The sequence below is a fragment of the Poecilia reticulata genome, linkage group LG2 (genome assembly GCF_000633615.1).
Source record: "Poecilia reticulata strain Guanapo linkage group LG2, Guppy_female_1.0+MT, whole genome shotgun sequence".
NCBI classification, from domain to species: domain Eukaryota; kingdom Metazoa; phylum Chordata; class Actinopteri; order Cyprinodontiformes; family Poeciliidae; genus Poecilia; species Poecilia reticulata.
The window spans coordinates 10,669,677-10,690,328 of NC_024332.1; the positions used below are offsets into that span (position 1 = coordinate 10,669,677).

At 38.7% G+C, this 20,652-nt stretch overlaps 1 protein-coding gene across 1 annotated transcript in view; it reads left to right on the forward strand.

Moving 5' to 3' along the window:
- Positions 1-8,029: 8,029 nt before the first annotated feature.
- The window catches only part of prkx (protein kinase X-linked), a 36,318-nt gene continuing 23,695 nt past the window's right edge, over positions 8,030-20,652 (forward strand). The window contains exons 1-4 of the mRNA XM_017308999.1: positions 8,030-8,057; positions 9,036-9,204; positions 10,179-10,442; positions 18,446-18,565. Coding sequence (XP_017164488.1) covers positions 8,030-8,057; positions 9,036-9,204; positions 10,179-10,442; positions 18,446-18,565 — 581 coding nt within the window. The remainder of the gene's footprint in view (positions 8,058-9,035; positions 9,205-10,178; positions 10,443-18,445; positions 18,566-20,652) is intronic.

Below are 20,652 nucleotides of genomic sequence, written 5' to 3' on the forward strand. Positions count from 1 at the left end.
CTGCTTTCTGCTGCTTTCTGCTGCTTTCTGCTGTCACAGCAGAGGGACAGATGGTAGAGTTCTGTTGTGGAAAGGTTTATATCAAAACTTGCTTCTTTCTACAGCGTAAGCTGGAATATGTCTGCCGTAGTAATTTCTCTCTGAAGGACTGATAAACTTTCATTTTCTATGGAATACTCAACATTGAACTAGAAAACATTTAAAACACAACCAAAAATAAGAAATAAAAACTACAAACAACTGAAACCATAAATAAGTTTCTGAAAACATAATTGCCCTTCAAAAAAATGCTAATTTCACATTAAAAATTCTGACTTAAAGGCTAAAAAAAACCAAACCAAAACATACACCGAATAAAGACACAAATGACTTTCTCACTATCTGAAGGGTTCAGTTAGAATTACCAATTTTTTTCCTATTTTCTAAACACGACAATAATGGAAGAAAGAATATGTCAGATTTATTTTTTATGTCTTCAGCATCAGAAGTTTACATACAGAATGATTGTCTCTTTAAACAATAAGGGAAACCTATTGTTTAACAGCTGCTACAGCTATTAAACAAGTACTTGTGACACATCAGAGACACACCTGTGGATGTATTTTAAGGTTACACCTGGAAGACACTGCCTTCTTGTTTCACACAATGGAGAAAGTCAGAAGACATCAGGAAGAGAAATGTGAAAATGAACGGGGCAGAATTTCAGCAAAAACATTGTGAGAAGCCTGCAGAAGGAAATCCAAATGGTCAGACCCAAGTCAAAGGAAATGCTTTGTAATATTAAGGAAATGTAGGTAAACCTCTGATTTTGAAGATATTATAAAGATATTTCTGACATACTATTTCTTTCTTTGTTGTGTCATTTTGCAATTAGAAATAATTGTGGTAAATCTACCTGACCTAATACATGATTTAACTTCAGACAATGTGAGAAAAAAATGAATTTTTATTTGGTGTCTGTAAACTGGTTTCAACAGTATTTACCTGCAAACAGCTGATGTAGGAAGTCTAACACACACATAGTCATACACACACATATAAATCCCATGTTACAGTTCCAGCATTTATATATTCCTGCATTATGCAACCCTATTAAAGGATTTTTAGGACTTCAGGATCAGTAAAATATGAGACAGAGGAAACAGATTTAAAGAAAAAAAGCAATAATTTAATCTATTAGGGGAAAAAGTTATCCAAAACAACCAATGAAAAAGTAATCCCTCCCTAAACTAGACATCATTTTGTACTATGGATCATTTTCTTGCTATAGAACTCAGATGTGTTTGATCTTAACGCAACAAACTGATTTCTGGACATTTGCCTTTCAGGATTATTTTGATTCAAACTAGTTGAAACAGGGGAACATTTAAATCATACGACTGCAGACGTTGAGGACTCACTGTGGACATTACTGATTCAGACAAATGATAGAATTATTCAGTCTCCACTATCTTCAGATATGAAGATGATCCATTTTGACCACAAAGATCGTAGTATCAAAGGAATACCTCCAAGCATGTTTTAGGTCACACTTTAGGGATAGTTTTAGTTTTTCAAACACCACTGCTAGCTCACAGAGGTGTTTACGTAATTTACTGAACAAGCCATCCAAGTAATCCTGGGAACTTTAAGTCTCAGGAATGCATGAATTGAATATCAATAAGCCTTTTTCAGAAGTGAAAACATATGGTTGGGTCTCTGAATTCGATGGGTTTAAAATGAAAGTAGTTTTTGAAGGCCTAGCATACTGTGTGTTCATTAGTTGATAGCATGTTCGGACTTGCCTTTGGTGAGTGCTTATTGCTCGACTCAGTTCAGTAATTACAGCTTTGGTTTCCAGAGAATCCAGAAAAACTTGCCATGTGAAAACTTTTTCTGACTCATTATCATAACTGTAAGAGTGATCCGGTAATTATTGAGCTGTGACTCATTCTATGTTTGCTGTTGCACAATTTAAACATGGAACATCACACTTGATAAGATTTCATGAAATGTACAAGGTCAGATTTCTTCAACAAAGAAAAACAATACACAGTTCTACCAATTTTGGAACGAAGAGATTAGAAATTGATTTCCAGAGGTAGGCCTGTCGCGATAAACGATAAATCAATTAATCGGACGATAAATTAAACCTATCGACCTCATTTTAATTATCGTCTTTATCGTCTCTTCCGGCCTTTTTTCTTTCTGTTGATGACACTGAATGAAAAAAGGCTCAGCTCCTGCTCTCCACTGACCCTCCCTTCCTCATTTCCTTAGTCTAATGTTCAGCGCACATTACACTAGTTGTCGGCCCATTTTCAAAACCTGAGACACATTAGCCGACAGAAATTCTAGGTATAACGGTTCAATCGGGTTCGTCGTGCCGTGTGGTGTCCAGCCATATGGGCACAAAATAATGGCTACAAGTCCAGTTAACTAAATTTAAAATCAGGCATTAATCAATGCTTTACTAGAATCTACCTGTGATGCATGTGGCTAGAGTCAGCGTAAAGTCCTGACTGAATAAAAAACTATGTCAAAAAATAATGTCATTTCTATATTCTTTGCACGAAATGTTGAATAAACATTAATGATACCACACATCATCTCCAATGTCCTCTGGACTTCATGTTGCGCCGTGTCAGCTGTTTGGGATTCCCCTTCACAATTTCCCCTCAGAAAGCATGGAGGAGAATCCGCGCTTTCTGATTGGCTATCTGTCACATTCAGCGTTAAACTCCCAGTCGGGGAAAACCCCTGATTTAGATCGGAGCGGCCACGACGATCTGCCGTAACACACCACACACTGCAGGATGATCGGTTAGATCAGCCATCGATCTAAGATTGTCATAAGGGGAAAATAGGGGCAAAAAATGGTGTAGAGTGATGAACTATTGCATCAGGTGGTCAGATGTGCCCGTTTTCTCTATTGATTACTGAAGGGCAATATAGTATACAGACTTCATAATCTGCACTCTCTTGGTTGAATGTGGTATTTATTTCCACTTTGGTTTTATGTTGTTTAGTTTTTATTCAAGTACATTTTATGTTAATGGAGACTGAGAATCCATTTTATTTTTGTTTTTGGTTGTTTTGTTTTAGTTTATCAGTTCCAGTGTTATGTGTTCTTTTGAAAATAAGGTGTATCTATCAGGAAATTGCATGTATTATTACATCATTTCCATTAAATCAGTGTCAAAAGGTCTTGAAACAATATTATCGTTTATCGCAATATTTGTTTAGACAATTAATCGTCCAGCAAAATTTGTTATTGTGACAGTCCTACCAGAGTGTATTTGCAATCTGGCTTTTTACTGTTGTAGTATTGGCTTCTTCCTCTCTGACTGGCCTTTCAGCCTCTGTTGCTACCTGACATCTCTTTGGATATGGACACTCTGAACTCTCAAGCTGTTATTAGATCAGCTTCTATCTGAATCCATATTACAAAACCAAAACCTCATCATCTGGGCTTCCCAAATTGTTTAAAAGAAAAGTAATCTTAGTTAATGAAAACTTTCTTCAACTTGAAGAAAGTTTTTCTGGAGTGATATAAGAGTTTGGAATGTATATAATTTAAAGTGTATTAAGGCAAAAATAGTCTGATGAATTACAAGATTTATTTTTTTTTATTGTCACATTAAAAGTCCAAAAATGTATATATATAATTTTTTTATATATATAAAAAAAATATGTATTTTTTAAGGTTTTGTTGGCTCTAGTGGCCTTCATTTTAAAGAAGCTTGACAGGAAAGAGGAGGAAGACATGCGGCAAATGTCACCAGGCCGGGAATCGAACCAGCGACCACCGGCATGAAGACCAAGGCCTAAATACATTGCCTCAATACATGACCCCTGCGCCACCACAGCACCCCAAAAGTCCAAAAATAATTTTGATAAAACTTTAAATCCATATCTGTCACATTTCTCCAAGGACTTATATAGACAATCTATTAAGAACCTGAAAATTCGTGTGTCTTTGGTTATACAGTGACCTTTATTCTCAAAGGAAAATAGCTGAAGCTGCACTGTGACTCTTATGCAGACAGATCATAAAAAGGCTATGGAGTTATGATACCACTGAGTAATAACACAGCATCCCCCCCAAGCCTTTAGTGTCGCTACAAATGGTAATACTCTGCAGGTACATTTAACATTGTAATTTATGATCTCAGCCTGGAAAAATCTCCATATATGCATCAAACTACTTGGGTCACAAAACCTGAGCCTAGTACGTAATAGGAAGATGTATATATATATAAGCAACATCCACACTGTGCTTATGATCCTCTAAAAATTAATTATCCAAAGTATTTTGTGTGATGAGGAGGATTTGCTGCCTAAAACTGAATAGAGCTCTTTATTTGAACACTGTTGGTAAATTCTCATGGAAATCAGGACATTGCTTTATTTATTCAGGATGGGATGACTGGATTTCTATAACATCACTTACACACTGATGGTATTTATGGATACCATCAGTACCATTCCTACTGGCACCTTGGAGGAGCTACAGAAATGCACAACTTAGGTGGCAGACAAATTTGATTTTTATGAGGAAACACAAGAAAACCAAAGTGGACAACAAAACACGAAACATGTGAAACACTATGCTCTGCTTAGAGGAGACTGAAACTCAACTGTTTCATGCAAAATGAGCACATCATGGTGGTGGCAGCATCACGGAAAAGTCTGAGTTCATGGGAAATGGATGAAGCCCAATTACCTGCCTCGAAGCTTCGTTAAATTATATTTTATTATTTAGCGCACCGTGTTCCGGCCGTATTATTACTTGCGTTGCTCAGCGCTCTCGCTTCCGCCTGAGTTGTTGACGAAAGCCAAGTATTAGCAGCTTTCAAGTTCGGCCTGGGAGGATTTTATTGATTCATGATTATGTCCGGGGTTTTCTCGTTTTTCGGGGGACCAATAAGCTCCTTAAAATGACTGGAGCGGGGACGAGCGCTGAAAGTGTATTTATACAGGTGAGCGGGTATTAACACTGCGCATTAGATGATTAACGCAAGTGTAGCTTTATTTCATTTCACATCATCCCGGTAGCAACAAATGGGTGGCGGAGCTCATCGTGGCGTCACGTAGCTGGTAGATGAGTGTCTGTGTGCAATTAACTAAAAAGTCAAATCCCTTCGCTAACATCAACACATGAGCTATAAATGTCTGGGCAAGGTGAGGGTTCATCTTCTGACTGGAGATGAATACATAAACGCAAAGCTGGAATGTTGACATTTTTTAATACGTGTATTTGTGAGCCTGCCTCTTTATTATTGAATTGAATATAATTTCAGATTTTTGTATAACTTTTCTTCAGGTAGGCTTAGAAAGTGAGCTATTATTGTTACAAGTTAATTTTCTAAACTACAAAAAAGTAATTGTTAAAGAAGCTCAAATGTGAAAAATTGGATTGATGTTGATATGCGATATTAACTCTGCTGTTATGTTAGATTTACCAATGTTTTATTTTAGCTTTTTATTTTACTCGATTAATCGTAAGAATAAGCGATTACTCGACTACTAAAATATTCGTTTACAACAGTCCTACAGCCTAGCATACCGAAAACTAGTTTGGGCTGAACAACGAGAAGTGATCTCAAAGTCCAGTCCTCAAGGGCCAGTGTCCTGCAACTTTTAGATTTCTCTCTGCTTCAGCACACCTGGCTCCAATATTACTAGCTCATTAGAAGAGCTGTGTAGAGCGTGACTGCATGTTATTGAGGCAGTTTCACTCATTTAACTAAAGCGGGCTGGTTAAGGGAGTCATCTAAAGTTGGAGGAATCTGGCCCTTGAGGAAAGCATTTTCAGGCCACTGCTATCCAGGTTCATATCTCTTAGGCACCTTCTCTGTGAAGAGGCTTTTAGATGAGGAAGTGGCTGTGTGATTTCTAACCTCACAAAGAGGATGGCGGTACTTCATGTTTTCCTTTCTGTCATCAAACACATTGTTGACCTTGTTAAACACACTCTCCGATGTGAACTGGTTTGTTGCTATGCATTACATGGGTATGTAGGGTTAGCTAGTACACTTCACTGCTCTCCATTAGAGAGAAGAGTTCCTCTCCAGTGTACCTCTTTTGGTGAATCTAGTATTGGGTTCCTTTGGTATCGTTCCACCCGCAGAGTTTCTTTCACCTACCTACATGTCCACAGAAACTGTGCATCATGCCTACTACAAATGTCAGCCAAAGAAGAACGGTGTCCTTTCATTCCTAAAAGCTGTCATATTAAGGATTCACCTAACTGTAGCTTTAGACTGCTGATGTTGTTGCTGTGGCAACAGTAGACCTGAGACAAAGGTTGATTGTTAGTATATAAGAAGACAGGCAGCATATTTGGGATTGAGTGTAGCTGTTATGTCACACGTTGTCGTCGGCCGTTAATGCTTCTCTCGGTGCTTATCAGCTCCACAGGATCGAAATGCCAGATGCCTCTCTCCATCTTTGGAAGGAAAACAACAAGAAGCAGAGGCCGAGGCGAGGCAGCAAAAATTGTAGTGATTGTACTTTGGGAGGACACTTGTTTCTGTGCCTGCTGAATGTGCAGCCATTACTGCCCACTCTCCCTGCTTCACCATTTCACGGTGACCCGACACCACTCAGTCTGCTCACTCACGCTGTCTGAAAACGCTATCTTCCATTGTCTTCCCCGTCCCTACTGACACATGAATGTTATTTCTTATTACAAGAACAACAGCAACCCTGCAGAGCACATTTAGCATCAGTGAAATCTGAGCTCGGAGTTACATCCTCATATTTAGTGTTACTTCTTCTTTTTCTCCTATGATAGGTGTTCAAAACTTGATGTCAGCATCATCTGTGATACTATTATTGTCCCCACTTCGTACGAAACAATGAAAGGCTATATTACTGAGATGTACACCAAGAGAAGGGTGCCATCAGTCTGTAAGTAATATAGACAGAGATTACAGTGAAATTGTGCCCTGCAGGCAGATTGTGTCTGCATTCATAAAGAAGCTGCTTATCATTTCAGCAGAGAATGGATGATTCCTTAGTCTTCACAGTGACATCACAAAGAGGAACAACGCTCATCAAGTACTTTCTGTGTTAAACATTAACACAGTCACTGGCGAATGCTTAAGATGCATTCACCTTGTACTAGATCTGAGTACTGGCACTGACATGTAGGGACAGATCATACAGGCTTAATATTTTAATACCATATAGGGCATAATTTATTTCAAAAATGATAAAAGTGAAAATAAAAAGGCTTATATCGGTCCATCCATTTTCTATTACTGCTTGTAAAGTGAAAAAACATTTGATTATATTATTTTTAGGTGCTACTTTTTCTTTTTGATGAATAATTTATGAAATTATAGCTAAATATACCAAGATTCAGTGAAATGAGGTCTTTCATCTGGAATTCTGACTTCACCAAGAACTTTTTGGCATTTAGGACCAAAATGTTCAGCTTCGGTCTCATGTTTGCGGTTTTCCCTCTTTGCTCTATTTATTTTGTAGCAGTATTTATACTGAACTGAAATCACTCATGTAAGTGCATTCTTATTTGCTGAGCCATTTGGTTTCGTTGGGAGAATCAGGAACTGAAAATGATTTTTTTGTCTTTCACACTTTTCAGATTTTTCTTTTTACTGTACTGTTTTACCAGATCCAATATTGGATCTGGAGAGAACCGTTTTAAATATTTTTTTTGTTTCCACCCACTTCAAAATTTTAAATCTAATTTTTAAGTAGATGGTACACTGAGACATGGAAGGTGTAAAATAACTTGGTGTTTTGTTGTTTTAAACTGCTGTGTATGTAGTCTAGGTTGTTTACTTTTTTCCTTTAGCTGTTTATATGTATTTTGTGTGTATTTATTGTCTATTTCGGCAGCTGCTCCTATGCACTCATATCTCGAAGTATGGAGCCCTCCAGGGGACATTGGGATTTTTTTTTCTTTTGCGTTCCCTCGCAGACGAACACAATAGACACAATCAGTCGATGTATTACCCCGCGATAATAACTCAATAGTTCATGGAAAAACCTTACATAAGCTTGTATTAAAGCAGAAATTATGGCGGCCACCGTAAGAAAGGCTTACGGTATTCAGTTATGCCGCATGAACTGATCAATAGATTATTGCGAGGGAACGCAAAAGTTTCCCTCCCCTCAGGTTAAGAGTCTGGGTGTCATCCTCGATAGCACCCTCTCTTTTGCCTCCCAGGTCAATATTATCACTCGCTCAGCTTATTTTCATCTCAGAAATATTCGCCGTCTCCGTCCTTCTCTCACTCCGCACTCCACTGCTGTTCTGGTCCAGTTTGGTCACATCTCGTTTAGACTATTGTAATTCTATACTTTTTGGTCTGCCACAGAAAACTCTGCATAAATTACAATTGGTTCAGAATTCAGCTGCTCGTATCATTACACAGACCCCTTAAATTCATCACATCCCACCTATTTTACAACAGCTCCATTGGCTTCCAATCACATATCGCATCAACTATAAAATACTTGTTCTAACTTTTAAAGTAGTTCACAACCTCACACCTTCATATCTCTCGGACCTCCTTCACATTGCCACACCCACCCGTCCCCTCAGATCCTCTTCTTCTGTCCRTCTCACCGTCCCCCCTGCTCGTCTTGTCACTATGGRGAGCAGAGCATTCAGCCGCTCTGCTCCCAAACTCTGGAACTCACTCCCACCTGATCTCYGGAACATCGAGTCTTTGCAATATTTTAAGTCCAAACTCAAAACCCATTTGTTTGAACTAGCATACAACCTTTAATTATCTTTGTACTGTCTTATAAATCTTGTTTGTGTTTTTATGTTTTTTTTTATTACCGGTATGTATTTTATAATTTGCTTGTTTTTATGTCAAGGTGAGCTTGGGTGTCCAGAAAGGCGCCTACAAATAAAATGTATTATTATTATTATTATTATTATTATTATTATTATTATTATTATGTCCCCTGGAGGGCTCCGTACCGAAGACCCCTAGGGGGCAATAAAGTAATTTTTTTCCTATTCTATTCTGTAAAGCTCCAATGTAATAATCTTCTCTCCCTCTCCACCTCAGGAACTGGGACTTTTGGTCGAGTCTTCCTTGTCAAGGACAAGAAAAGCAAGGCCTTCTTTGCACTAAAACAGATGAAGATTTCTGACGTGATCCGGCTGAAGCAGGAGCAGCACGTCCACAACGAGAAGGAGGTGCTGACAGAAATCAGCCACCCTTTTCTCATCAGGCTGTGAGTCCACTCCCAGCACATCACATCGCAGGCAAACTGCTTCATGAACAAAGCAGCAGCTGGAGTACAGTCCGATGGGACCCATAATGAAGAATTCTAAAACATTTTTGCACCAATACAAAATCAGCTGCGATCATAACTATTGATACACTAATCCACTTTTTAAATGTATGATACAGATACAGATATCTGAGGTTCAGTGTCGGCCGACAGCACTTCAATATTTTTATTTGATATGATGTATTTTTTTAAAGTCAGATATAAATGTACAGGACTACACATTTATTTAACTCTGCACCAGTACAACACACTTAAATACATCAATAGCTTCAGAAGCTAACAAAGTAGAAACAACACAACTTTAATTAGTTCAGTCAGTGCAATTAGGAGTATAACAGCCAATATCAATTAAATAATAAARAAACTGACTGAAACTGCCTACCTCAGTCAAACATGTAAACATAAACCAACACACTGTCTTTCAAATGGCTCAAAAAGTGCAGTTAGGAATTCTAAATGTAATGTAAAATAAATAACAAAATCATGATGTCAGACAGAATACGAAGCATAGAATTAGACTGAATAGATTTGCCCTTATGTTGGATGGGGCACATTGTCACGATACCCCATCTAGACTGTTTTCAGTTATCGGGACCAATACAGTTATTAATATCAGGTCGCTGCATCTCTACTTTAGTCAGACCATGGGCAATTTTTACTGCAGATGACAGGTTGTGTCCTTATGAACAAATTTATTTGGTGTGTTCTGTGTTACCTGGTGCTAAGATGACTTATCTGCATCAGACATTTCAGTTTGTCAGAAGTTTTTTTTTTTTTTAGGATTTGAGTTAGCATTTGGTTAGGTCATTTTATGCTGCATAGAGTAGAGCTGTTGGGATCTAATCTGATTTCATCTCTCATCAGACAGCACTTTACCCCCTAACTGCATAATCAGCCATGACATTTTCCGACAGCTTCTGGACTCACCATGACGATCGCTTCCTCTACATGCTGATGGATTACGTCCCAGGTGGAGAGCTCTTCAGCTACCTACGCAGTCGCGGGCGATTCAGCAATGCCACAGGCCTCTTCTACACCTCTGAGATCGTATGCGCCATTGAGTACCTTCACTCCAAAGAAATAGTCTACAGAGACCTGAAGCCTGAGAACATCCTGCTGGACAGTGAGGGACATATCCGCCTTACTGACTTTGGCTTTGCTAAGAAGCTGTCTGATAGGTAAGAGACATAAAGAATCCATATATGCATAAAATAATAAAGAATGTCATCAGCAGGTGGTGATTTTTGGTTTGGAAGACGGTCTCACGTGGGTTAACTGGGTAAATTATCTAATTTTTCACTCCTTCTGATGATATTCTTATATAAAAAAACTTTACAGAACGGTAAGCTAAGGTCAACCTGCCTCCTCTGTGTTTTAACAGGACTTATTAAAAGTTCTATTAAAACACAGAGCACAACTGAAAGTTTTGATACGTTTGAAACTTGGTTTCAATATTTCATAAGTCTGGATGAGAAAACTAAAAATTAAGTTATGAAAACTCATAACATCTAAATATCTGACTTTGTTTCAGTTGTTGACTATTTTGGTTTTTTAATTAGATTCTAAACCAGACAGGGGCATTTCATTGCTTTTATGATCTCTCGATTCCTTATATTTCAGTTTTTTAAATACACAGCTTTTTGACTTGGGTTTGGTCCCCCATACATGTTCTTTCAATCCGTGTTGTTTTATGTTTATTAAAGGCATTTATGATCATAAACTGGTTTACACTGGGTGAGTTAGAGGCTGGGAAACATAACTATCTTATTAGTGAAACCCCTGATTTGTTTGATCAGCAAAATGTTGTGCTTGACAAACAACCCAGTCTTTGCAGGCTATCTGGTGCATTTACAAATGCACCAGATAGGACAAACTTTTGTGGCATTATTATGATAACAATAAGTGACTAAGAAGCAGCTACTTCTTTTTCAGGCATGGCTGTGACTGCAATCATAGCCCCACAAACACTAATAATGCTCTTGAACAGCACAAGCCACAGAAGTGACAAGTTATGTGCTTCTTTCCTAAAGAAGTGTCATTTGTATCACTAAACTGCACACAGGCAAATCAGTGTTTATTGATGCTCTCATTGAACAAACAGTGGAGAAAATAGTAAAACTAACAATCCCAACAGAATCCCAAAACATCATTAATTGGAACTTATAAGGAAAAATTTAAATTTTTACCATAAGAAATTTATCAAGAGAAGTGATAAAAAGATATGATAGGATAATCAATATTTTTCTGTTTGCTAAATGGTAGAGATTTATTTTTACGTTTTCAAAAATGTTGCCAGTATTTGGTACAATTGTTGGATTTTGTCGCCCTAATCTGGTTGTATGCTGAAGGACATTATCCACTTGAAAGTCACATTTATGTTCAGAGTTTTGCTTCCTGGCTGATGAAGTGTACCAGTCCCTCGTGCAGTATGAGGATACCACCTCCATTCTTCATCGTTAGGTTGGCGTTTTGAGGCGACAGAAGCTTATTAAGTCATGAAATCATCACCTGGGTTGTCCTGGAAAGTGAGAAAAAAATTGTGTGTTATTTCATCTTGCATGTAAAAAGACTGGGCTTTGGAGGCTGAAGTCTTCTGTCAGACTGGACGGCATCACTGCAGTTGTCAGAGTAGTTGAGTCAAGGTTGTTACCAGCAACAAGACGGCATGTGAAAGCTTCCTTTGTTGCTGCTTTTCATACATCACTTCTGAATATAGTGTCCTCACAGAATGGCTCTATTCACTCTGAATGCTTGGTCGACATCGTCACTCTGTCTTTAACACCGAACATAGTTCTGTATGTAACCCTTCATCCACTGTCAGTTTACATCACCACTCAGACACGGCAGGGCTTGCAAAGGGTAACTGGGAGGATCTGTAGGTGGAACAAAAGGTATAAGGAGGAGTGTGTGGTGTTTACTGGCTGTGTGTAGGGTGATGACAGATGCCTGACTGCTTTAGTACACAGAGATGTTACTGGATTGTGACACAGCCTTTCTCAGCTCTCCATCAGCAGTGTGTGGGGCAGCTGATGAATGCCAACTGAGGTTACTCAGTTCTCGGCTCAAGCTGTTGGAAGTCTGATTGATTGTTAGTAGAAAGCAGCAGCAGCAGCAGCTGTCATCGTTACCCATTTTGTTCTCATTCTTTACATTTTTCTCAAGTTGTGCTAGCCAGAATGTCTTCAGTCATGAATGCTGTGGAGACACTAAAAAGGAAGGCAGTGAACTTAAAAGAAGTGCATATGGAAGGCTGTGTGTTTTAGGCTCTAGGTTGCCAAGTACAATCAGCAGTTTCCTGCTATTATTTAAAGGGCAAGTACCATTATAGGACCAGAAAAGGTAAAAATCTTGAAAATATAAAATATTCACTGACCTGACATTTAATCAAACTAAACCTTCCTGTTTTAGATCATTTAGGAAAATCAATTATGTCCGATGAATAACATAATTCATCAGACTGATGAATTAGTCCGATAATATTATATATTATATAATATTCTTTCTCACAATGAGAAAGAATATTATATAACTTTCTAGAAATATGTAAGTTTACATATGCTATAATAAATATTCCTTTAAGCATGTTGGGGAAGCTCATGTCTTTGTGACCTGTTTAATTCACAACATTTGAGTTAAATGGAGGTCAACCTGTGACTGTATTTTGTGGCAGAAACTCAAATAAAGTTAAAACTGTGTTATGTTGTGTTCAGGCATATTGACGATTGTTACATTTGGAGCAAAAACGTTGAAGCTTGCAAGCCTCAAGACACCATTCCAACTGTTAAACACGGTGGTGGCAGCAGCATGTTTTGAGACGTTATTCTGCCAGTGACTGTTTCCCTTTATAAAGAAAATGGCATCATGAGAAAAGATAATTGAATGGAAATATAAAAACAACTTCTCAAGACATCAGCCACAATTTAAAAGCTTAGACAATGATTCTTCTTCCAAACGGACAATAAGCATCAGCATCAGTTTCTTGCAAATATTGTATTTGTTTGGACTGTTTCTTTTAATATCTTTTACTTTTAAATGTGAGCAGCATTTCATACCGTGTTTCCCCGAAAGTAATCTTACTTTCGGGGTACTGCTTATATTAGCCGACCCCCCTGAGACCCCTGATACGTCTTACAATCGGGGAAACACGGTAGCTTTTTAAGATTCACTGTCTGCTGACTTAATTAGGATTTTACCAACATGCAAAAAGAATATTTATTTTAATTATATTTTGTACAATTTGACTCTATTGTTGGTGTTTAAGTATTATCAATAATGTGTTCCAATAACATAAATGTTATCAAGCTAAGAAGAGAAACAACAGAGCCCTTTGAAAATGTGGATTTATTTAATCATGGATTAATTTCAGATTCTCATCAGCTGCGTTCTTGAAACACTGAATGTGTTGAGTTGTCATTATAAAATAGATGCCATCAGACTTGCTGTCTCAGCCAACTTCCACTCCATCAATATCAGTTATAAGTTCCCTTGAAATACAGCCAAAGTTTCAGCTCAAAGTGATTTATGGGGCTTTTCTACTATTTGTCACGTTTAACAGAACAGTGAATATCTGTCTCTGCTTCTGCTTCAGTTCCAAGCATCTTGTGTCTTCTCTTCAAACAAGTTCCCTCAGAATGTGGAGCAGATGTTATTGGGAGTGATGGTAGCTTAGGAGGGAGGAGTTCATCCTGTAACCAGTGGATTGGGCCTTGGACACGACATTTAAAAAAGGCAGCCTCTAGTTTTTAAGTATTTACTGCAGAAAATTGTTGTCCTTTCAATGAACCAACATCTTGTCTTTGTTGTTAGATTTTATATTAAAACAACACAAAACTTTTGCCAGAAAGATGGATACATTTTCTTTCATGGGATGTTATAGTACATAGTTCCTAATCTGATGTTTTTGAACAACTCTACAAGTTTGTATGGAATAAACCAAAATACCTGCTGAGAGCTGCAGAAGTCTCATTGACAGTTACCAGAATTGCTTGATTGCAGTGATTCCCTCAAAAGGCCGTGCAACAAAATATTAAGTTAAGGGTACCATCATTTTTGTTCAGGCCTGTTTCATGAGTTTATTTTTTTAAATAATTTTGTTGAAGCCTGCTAGAAAAGCGATGCAAGTGTCTTGTGTTCACTATCATAAAATTTGTATTATTTTTATTATTATCTTTGTCAGATTCAAGTTATTTCTGTGACCGTTGTAGGTTTTTCTTTCATTAACTGAGGGGTACCAACAATATTGTCCACGTCTGTAATACTGGTAAAGTAAGTGACAGGATTTTATGCACAAATTATTCTTGCTTTAATATAAATTGATGGACTTTGAAACGGTTTGGAACCTAATAGAATTGTATTAAGTAGATGTGCTATTTGTTTACACTGTTTTTCTCTTGTCAGTCAAATAATCTAAACGGAATCTCTAAACTGTTTGAATAGAAAAATTGATTCTGAATTGAATCGTGACTAAACTCATAATCTAATTGCTAGACACTTAAAGATTCAGATCTGTGAGAGGAGATATTGGTACACAGCTCCACCAGTTGCAGAAAAAAGGCGTCTTCAGGATTCCATCTGCTGCAGGTCGACTTGATCTACAAGATTCTGTAGCTGTGGATCAACTGGTGACAGGATGAAAGCTCCTCCAGCACTATGACTATTTTAATTAATCTTCTCAAGACATGATTCAGGTTGGAATCATAATATGTTTTTAAATTGGAGTGCTGTGATGGTCGGTAGTTTGTGTTCAGTATCCTTGAAAACGATCCTCTCCAGCAAACACTCAGCCATGCCACTTCAGGACAAACTCATGTCATTAGGTAAATTAGAGGAAGAATGAGTGTGGCCTCATCACAGGAGAAAAGATTCACAGGGGAGCAGATGAGACGGTGCACTGACCCCAGCTGACATGTAAACATAATGGAGTAAGATTACATTTTCCACCAGACCGGGGGAGCAAACAGATGGGGAGTAGATAACTTTCTGATGTTCAAGTGACCCACTTATATAAATGGAGGGCAGCAGAAGAGCCATAGAGAGGAGGACAACCTAGAGGAGGTGATTCGATGCTGCCACAGTGACCCCTGCTGGCAGACAGACTCCGTGACACAACAGGGCACCATGCTAAACAGCCTCAGCTCATTCGTGTCTCATTTCTGCCCAGCCCACACCCACGCTTTATTCCCCATGACATCAGCAGCCCCCCTCATCCTTCACCAGGACCAGCATTATTTCCATGCAAATTACCGTCACCATGGCAACTAGCCAAAAGAGGTCATTACCCAGGTGATATTGGTGGCAGACGATGAAGGGCTGGCACAAGGCCAAGTGCTCTTCATCAGAGGAACAGCCGCTTTCACAGAGAGCCCTGCATGTTTTTTCTGCATGCACAGCTCCTGTGAGCAGCACATCATCCGCTTCAGATTTCCCTGTTTTCCTCCCTCCTCACGCCTGCCAGACATGCTTCAGTTGTTGTTCACTACTTGTTTTGCCTCCTGCATTCATTTGTGTTTCATTGTGAGCAGCCCCAGACCTGTTTACTCCCACCATGGTTGAGGTCATACTGGTCTCATGGTGTTGGATCATGTGGTGGAGCCAGGTCACACGGAACAGTGTTCGCAAAGGGCCGAGTCTTTAAATAAATCTGCTATGCAGTGTGTTGTCACACTGCATAGCAGATTTGTTTAAAAAAATCAAGCATCAACCAGCCTTTGCACTTTATTGCCCTTTTTTTAGTTTAATGAAACTTTGATAACAATTAGGGAACATTGTTCTAAAATTGCGCTGCTCATAGTGGCAGCATGTTGGAGTATCGCTTACATTTAATCTGATTTCTATCTTTTAGTTATAAGTTCATGTTTGGTTTTGGATACTCTCCGTGCAGCTAAAAATAATGTTTGCTCTGTTTTGTTTTATTTTATTATTTTTTGTTTCAGGCAGTTTTTATATGAAAACTCGGGGCAACAAAAACAGTGTTGCTGTATCCAATACCTACTGTTATATCCATCCATTTTCTTGACACCCTTGTCCCTCAGTGGGGTCGGGAGCCGTGCTGGTGCCTCTCCAGCTAGCGTTTCGGGCGAGAGGCGGGGTCACCCTGGACAGGTCGCCAGTCTGTCGCAGGGCAACACAGAGACACACAGGACAAACAACCATGCACTGGGAGAACCATGCAAACTCCATGCAGAAAGACCGGGGCCGGGAATCGAACCCAGAACCTTCTTGCTGCAAGGCAACAGCTCTACCAACTGTGCCACTGTGCAGCCACTGTTATATCTATTTTCTTAAAATTTCTACACCTTGTAAAAGCAGTCATAGTTGTTATGATGCGTTCTCATGGCAACAAATAATTGCTTTTACTACTGGGAGCAGCTGATTTGTCTTATTTAAGTCAAAAACTTAAATAATACCTGAACTGTGATGCCGAATCCCACAAGAGTTAGAAAGTTTCAAGGTTACAGAGCAGGACCATAGAGAGAGCTTCCATTGACAAGGATCTCTTATATTCTTGACAATATGGTCAGACAGAGAGTTAAAGTGGAGCAGCAAGAGCAAATGAGATTGATTAGCAGTGCTTGCCAACAACTGTTTCTGTCATCCAGGACAAAATATTTTAATATTGTTTCTGGATATTGAGGTGTTGAGATGTTACAACAGGGTCATGGAGCAACAGTGTTTAGTCAAAGGTCTCTTCAGATTTGTTGCAAGTCTAGCTGCATTTCCATTGTGCCCAAAACTTTGTTGATATTCTGCTATTGTCAAAAAAAACGTAATTTCGCAATTGCGATGTTTCCATTAAATAAAACCAATTAAAATTACATGTGAATAAGTTTGTTCACGTGATCTGTTATTAAAAAGCATGCCGAGCCATCGTCCAAAACAACTCTGTTTATGAATTGATTTGTTTTTTGTACATATTACTACCTCTATCAAGCAGCACTGTTTGCTTTTGTTTGTGTTGTGGCTCTGAATAAATCATAGCTGTCAGCATCTGAATCAACTAGTCAGACTTCAAAGAAAACTGAAAATCTTTGTCTATACAGAAAACCTTTTGAAATGTGCAGGCATTAATTTCCAGTGTAAGAGTAAAATTTCTATATTTTCTACCTAAAATGTGATACAGCTCGCCCACTCACATTCTGAATCCTGCTTGTCTACAGATACACTCAGTTCTGTGATCATATGGAATCACTCTCTCACAGAAACATCATTTTGAAGGATAGCAGAGAATATCTGCAAACTAGCTGGGGTTTTCTGAGCGACAGCACAGCTTTCAAAACAAGCAGTAAAAAAGTATGCTTCTAAATTTTAAAGGAATATTTCCCCCATCTCTTATTGTTTTTACACAGACGAGGGTGGAGACCCCAAGATGATAGATCATTATGAGTAGAGAGAAACTTAGAAGAATTTTTATTTATTATTTTCACAATGAATTCCAAAACTCCCCAAAATCATCATCATCATCATCATCATCATCATCATCATCGGAAAATTTCTTCTAAGCATTTCAGTTCAGGGTTGTCACAATAAATTTCTTTTATTGGTGGTAAATAAAAAAAACTAAACTTACAGTATGATTACAAATGTTATTTTTACTTTTTTCTATACTTTGTTCTGTGAGACTTTCAATACTCCAGTATATTCAAAAATATAATGAAATGCAGCAGTTCAATGATATAAATCACACTCTTTTTAAGTAAATAGTATCTTGAAGGAGCTAACTTTATGGGAATGTTTTTTAAGAATATTTGTTTGTGGTGCTATGAATTCTTTGCCATATAGTCACAGCCTACCTAAAAAAATAAGTAATAAATTTAAATATTTAATCTTAATCTTTATTGTTATCACAATAGTCCCTCAAGATATTGCAATAAATTTCTGAGTCCATATTGCCCACCACTAGAGAGCAACTTTGAACAGCAATATTTGAGTCCTGTATCACATCCTCAGTTGGATTCCAGTCTGGACTTTTACTGGGCCGTTTTATACCACATCAATATTCTACATTCCAGGATGGTGTACCTTGGTCATTTTGTTTCACATGTAGCAGATAACATGACACCCCAAATTGTCAGTGACTGTAGATACTTCACATTGGACTTTACAAAGTAGAAACCACTATAGTGTCAGTTTGTTTACCTTGTAACATACTTTGTTGTGTTATTTTGTCTCCCCTGGCCCCCAGGACCTGGACTCTGTGTGGAACCCCTGAGTACTTGGCTCCTGAAGTGATCCAAAGCAAAGGCCACGGCCGGGCTGTGGACTGGTGGGCTCTGGGCATCCTCGTCTTTGAGATGCTGGCTGGGTAAGTGCTGGAATGTCCAGGGAAAGGGTCTGAAGTGGGACAGAAGGGGGCGCTCTTGTTCCCCAGTGTACTGACGTTACAACAGTGCTGAATTAAAGTGATGCTAGCTGCTTTTCCATTGACCTTAAAATGTGTTTAATGGCAACACGCCAAAGTCACAGAAAAAAACAATTTTTTTTATAAAAAGTTTTTGCTCACGATGAGCCTTTTAAGCTCTATCAAAACTGCAGTGGAAACAGTTTTTTAGCATCACACGAGTAATGTGATCAAGAACTGGATGTTACTGCTAGCAAAAAAGAAGACTACAGGAAGTAGAATGCAGATAATGGTTCATCATATTTTTATCGACATTGTGTAAACAAATTTATTAACATGATTTTAACTGAATTTCTTATTTAATCTAAATAACACATTTGCAAAATTTGTCTTTTCGACATTAGTGGAATATGAAATGAGCTCTGGTCACTGGTGCTCACAATTGGACACCAATGATTCAATGCAACACAAAAGTTCTGCTCTGCACTATTAGAGCTGTGCTGAAGGAGCAGAGGGATTATTCAATTAATCCTGAGGTTGTAATTGTCTCAGTGTGTTCCTGCATTCTGCAACAAATGAATGTGTGAATGGTAATCATTGTAGCAGATGAAGAACAACGATGCTGATCCCCATTAGAAGGCACCGGGGTTCTTTCTGACGTTCCCAGTGAATAACACCTGAGCTCGTTGGCATTCTCAGTGAACAGACTTGAAGGTTCAGATTGTCTGAAACATTGATTAGAGTTTTGTTTCAGAACACACCAGGTGACTCATTAGTCTGGCTCCTAATTGATTTGATTTCAGCAGTGCAGGAGCAGAGGCCTGCCCTTCTCCACTCTGCTCTTTAATGGCCTTTATGACTCATCTCAAACTCTTTTCATTTCTAACATCCATCCATCCATCCATCCATCCATTTTCTTTACACCCTTGTCCCTTAGTGGGCTTGGGAGGGTTCTGGTTGGGCTCCGTGTTTGCCTCCCCGGATTTTAACTTTAAAGCCTATTTACCCAGTATAATCCTAATTAAGGATTCAATTGATGGACCAACGCAGCAACAATGCAGAGATGCACGTCAACAATGGATTTCCGGTCATTTTTACACCGCACTGACACACAGACAAGGAAGGCAGCCTCACTTTCTGAAAATCTTTCTGGCTCGACTGTTTCTACTGTTTGTTGTCGGATCCCTGCTATGCCGCCTTCCTCAAACCGAGCAAAGACGGGACTCACAAGGTGAAATCACCGTTCATCTGAACTATTTTGGACATGGTCATTTTGCAGTATATTATGCTATCCACAGACTAACTTCAAGGCAAATTAAAACGCTTAAAATATCAAGCCGCTCGAAGGAGATATTGACATTGATACACATGGCCTTCCTGCTCTTGTTAGCGGGTGATGTACAGCTTAATCCGCTGATGCCGGTATCGAAGGGCTACTTACCAACGAGCCAGGGATGGTTGCTGGAGATCGGGGCTCTAGTAGCACGGGCGGTGATGTGTCGAAGCACATGTTTTACACCCAGGAACATATCGGACAGCAGTTTGATCAGACTGTTTTGTGTGGCGAACGCGGCATGACTGGTGGGAAAGCTGTGGCTTTCTACCATGCTATGGCGTCTGATGTTTCAACTCAGAAAACCTATGGTGTCAGTACACTGTCAACAAATGTTTGTACTAACCATTTTCCTCATGGAGATCTTTGGATCGCCCCACCTGTCACACTGGATACCAGCTCTGGGATTATCAACAACGGTCTGCTACGAAGAAGTGAAAGTAAGAACTTGATGGCTAATCCCAACAAGACAAAGAGACATGGACCGGCCCGACGTAAGCCAAAGACATTACATACGGAGGCAATAAACAGACAAAGACGGTATCTATTTTTTTCAAACTGTTAATCATGCTAGAGTGGTCTGGGACCCTGCACTTAAACCTAAAGGTTTCTTTGGAGGACATTTAAATATAAGAAGTCTCATACCCAGGGGTGAAAGTAGTTTTAAATTCTTGGGGGTACTATGACAAAAAAAAATAAATAAATATATATATATATA